At 42.4% G+C, this 2426-nt stretch overlaps 1 protein-coding gene across 1 annotated transcript; it reads left to right on the forward strand.

The window, feature by feature from the left end:
• Window positions 1-1055: 1055 nt before the first annotated feature.
• On the forward strand, window positions 1056-2318 carry LOC103522468 (anther-specific proline-rich protein APG; the record flags this gene model as incomplete). The annotated part of the gene is given in 3 exon segments (XM_026832592.1): window positions 1056-1479; window positions 2021-2126; window positions 2286-2318. Coding segments are annotated over 3 exon segments (563 nt in total), but the record flags the coding sequence as incomplete, so codon positions are not given.
• Window positions 2319-2426: the final 108 nt, after the last annotated feature.

Genomic DNA, 2426 nt, shown 5'->3' on the forward strand with positions numbered 1-2426 from the left:
TGCCTCTCACATATAAAACTAGTATAGCTGTATAGCTCGCTATACTGTAGTTTAAGGGCTGCCTCTCACATATAAAACTAGTATAGCTCGCTATACTGTAGTTTAAGGGCTATACGCTATACTGTAGTTTAAGGGCTGCCTCTCACATATAAAACTAGTATAGCTCGCTATACTGTCTAATAGTAATAGAAAGTAAAATGAGTTATGAAGAGGTAAAATATTTAGGTGAATTTTCACGATCTTTGAGAAACCAGAAAGTTGAAATGATGATTTAGCTTTTACCTTAGGACACCTAAATAAGTACATGTTCTCATGTACGATGCTTTAAACTGCGTTTGCGTTTATCTGATGACTTTCTGGTTTCTTTATCAATAGCAATTCAATGAATTTCATCAACATTTATTACAAAAACCATACCTAAAAGACTTAAATAACCATATTTCAATAGGATATGATAAGGAAATTCGTGTGACATTCACACCAGATTTTTTTTTACTGTGATTTTATGCATGCACATAACACAAGGCTTGTGATCTGACTTATTTGCTCACACGTCTTTTCTGATCTTCAGATATGATTGTGCTAAATTAACACGGTTTTTAGAGTGCCACGTTGGTCTTCGTCCAATGGCTTTGGTGGCTCATTTTAATTCGACAGTTCTTAATAACTTGAAACATAAAATTTAATTAAGTTTCAGTTTTTTTTTCTTCCATTCTTAGCAAAATTGGGTAGATAAATTGGCCAAAACCCTGACAGGAACGTCCAAGAGTTGAAATGATGATTTAGCTTTTACCTTAGGACACCTAAATAAGTACATTCAATCGTGTACGATGCTTTAAACTGCGTTTGCGTTTATCTGATGAGCTCTTGGAATAGATTTTCCTTTTCACTAATAAGTCCAGGATCTAGAATTTCAAAGAACCAATTGCAAAATTATTGCCTACGGCAATCTCTACCATTCAATACTGTGCCTACTGAAATAGTTAAATGGTGAACAAAATAAAATTAAATTGCTAGTCTTCTAACTAGCCCTTTTCCCAACTCTCCCCTAACAGGTGAGCCTAAAACCCGACCCAAGCTCAACCTCGCCCCGCGCACCAAACCCATCGAAACTCCGCCACCCCTCCCCCAACCCCCACTGGACGACGAGAACCCGTCTGCCCCGCCAAACCGAGACGAAGACTCCAGACCCCCCGTTGGGCCGGGACAGAAGCCCTCGGCCGCGTCAATATTTGGCGCCGCCAAGCCCGTAGACACGGCGGCGCGGAACGCTTCTTACGGGGCAGCGAGAGAGGAAGACCCCAGACCTCCCGCGCCGCAGACGCCGGCCGCGGCCGCGTCGATATTTGGCGGCGCCAAGCCGGTGGACACGGCGGGCCGCGAGCGCCAAATCGAGGAGAAGCTCAAGTCACAGGATGCCTTGCCCGGCCCCGCGGTGCGGACTCGGAGGACGATGGAGTCCCCCCAGGTAATGGTGATGTTTTTTTACGTAGGTTCTCATTCTTATAAGCAAAATTTCTCAATCAGCATGACGTTTAGATTTAGATGCAATCTGAAAGGAACAATGATATATTTAGGATTTTGATGATATTGGATTCAAGCTGCCTGCTACAGTGGTGACAGAAGTTTCATCCCGAACGGATAAGGTTCGTTCTCGGAACAGGTGCGGCTTTCTTCTATTCTGGTTCTTCCCTTCTCTTTTCGATTACGGAACGATAAGACCTTAGCATGGTACATATATTCTCTGTCAAAACTCTTTTAAAAAGGAAAGGACGGGCTGAAAAGCCACTCAATTCCAGAAATTATATTATCGGCCACATATATTAATTATTATCTGATTTGTATGATTATCATTATTTCATTCTTTATTGTTAATGTTTTGTTCGATAGAGGACCACTGTCCTGTGTATGTCTTATCGTCCTTTTCTGTTTTTTTTTTTTTTTTTTTTTTTTTTTTTTCATCTGTCCCTTAGTCATTGATTTATGTAAAGTTGCATTTTCCCTTCCTTTGATGTTTTAGGAGTCGCGGCACCTCGCCCCACCCTCACTCAGTCAATTCCAAGGATGCCCCTCCCCCCCCTCCCGAAAACGCCTGGACCAAGCGATCTCAACAGTTGACTAGCAATGTAAGTAGTCACGGGTTCGATGTCCGCCCTGGGCGATCTTTTTTTTAATAGCCATAAGTCTCCTCTGGGGGTACTCAGTAAAACTTCAGAGCGGCTGACTGAGTAGGTACTTTTCGTAGTACCTATAACTTTAATTCTAAATTAGGTTTCTTCTTGGAGTGGATCAAGCGATCTCAACAGTTGACTAGCAATGTAAGTAGTCACGGGTTCGATTCCCTGCCCCGGGGCGAACTTCGTTCCTAAACAGATTCAGTTTGTGTTCGGAACCTTTATCCTAAGCATATGAGGTTCGTTTTCGGA

The sequence above is a fragment of the Diaphorina citri genome, unplaced genomic scaffold (genome assembly GCF_000475195.1).
Source record: "Diaphorina citri unplaced genomic scaffold, Diaci psyllid genome assembly version 1.1 scaffold8699, whole genome shotgun sequence".
In the NCBI taxonomy this organism is placed as follows: Eukaryota; Metazoa; Arthropoda; class Insecta; order Hemiptera; family Psyllidae; genus Diaphorina; species Diaphorina citri.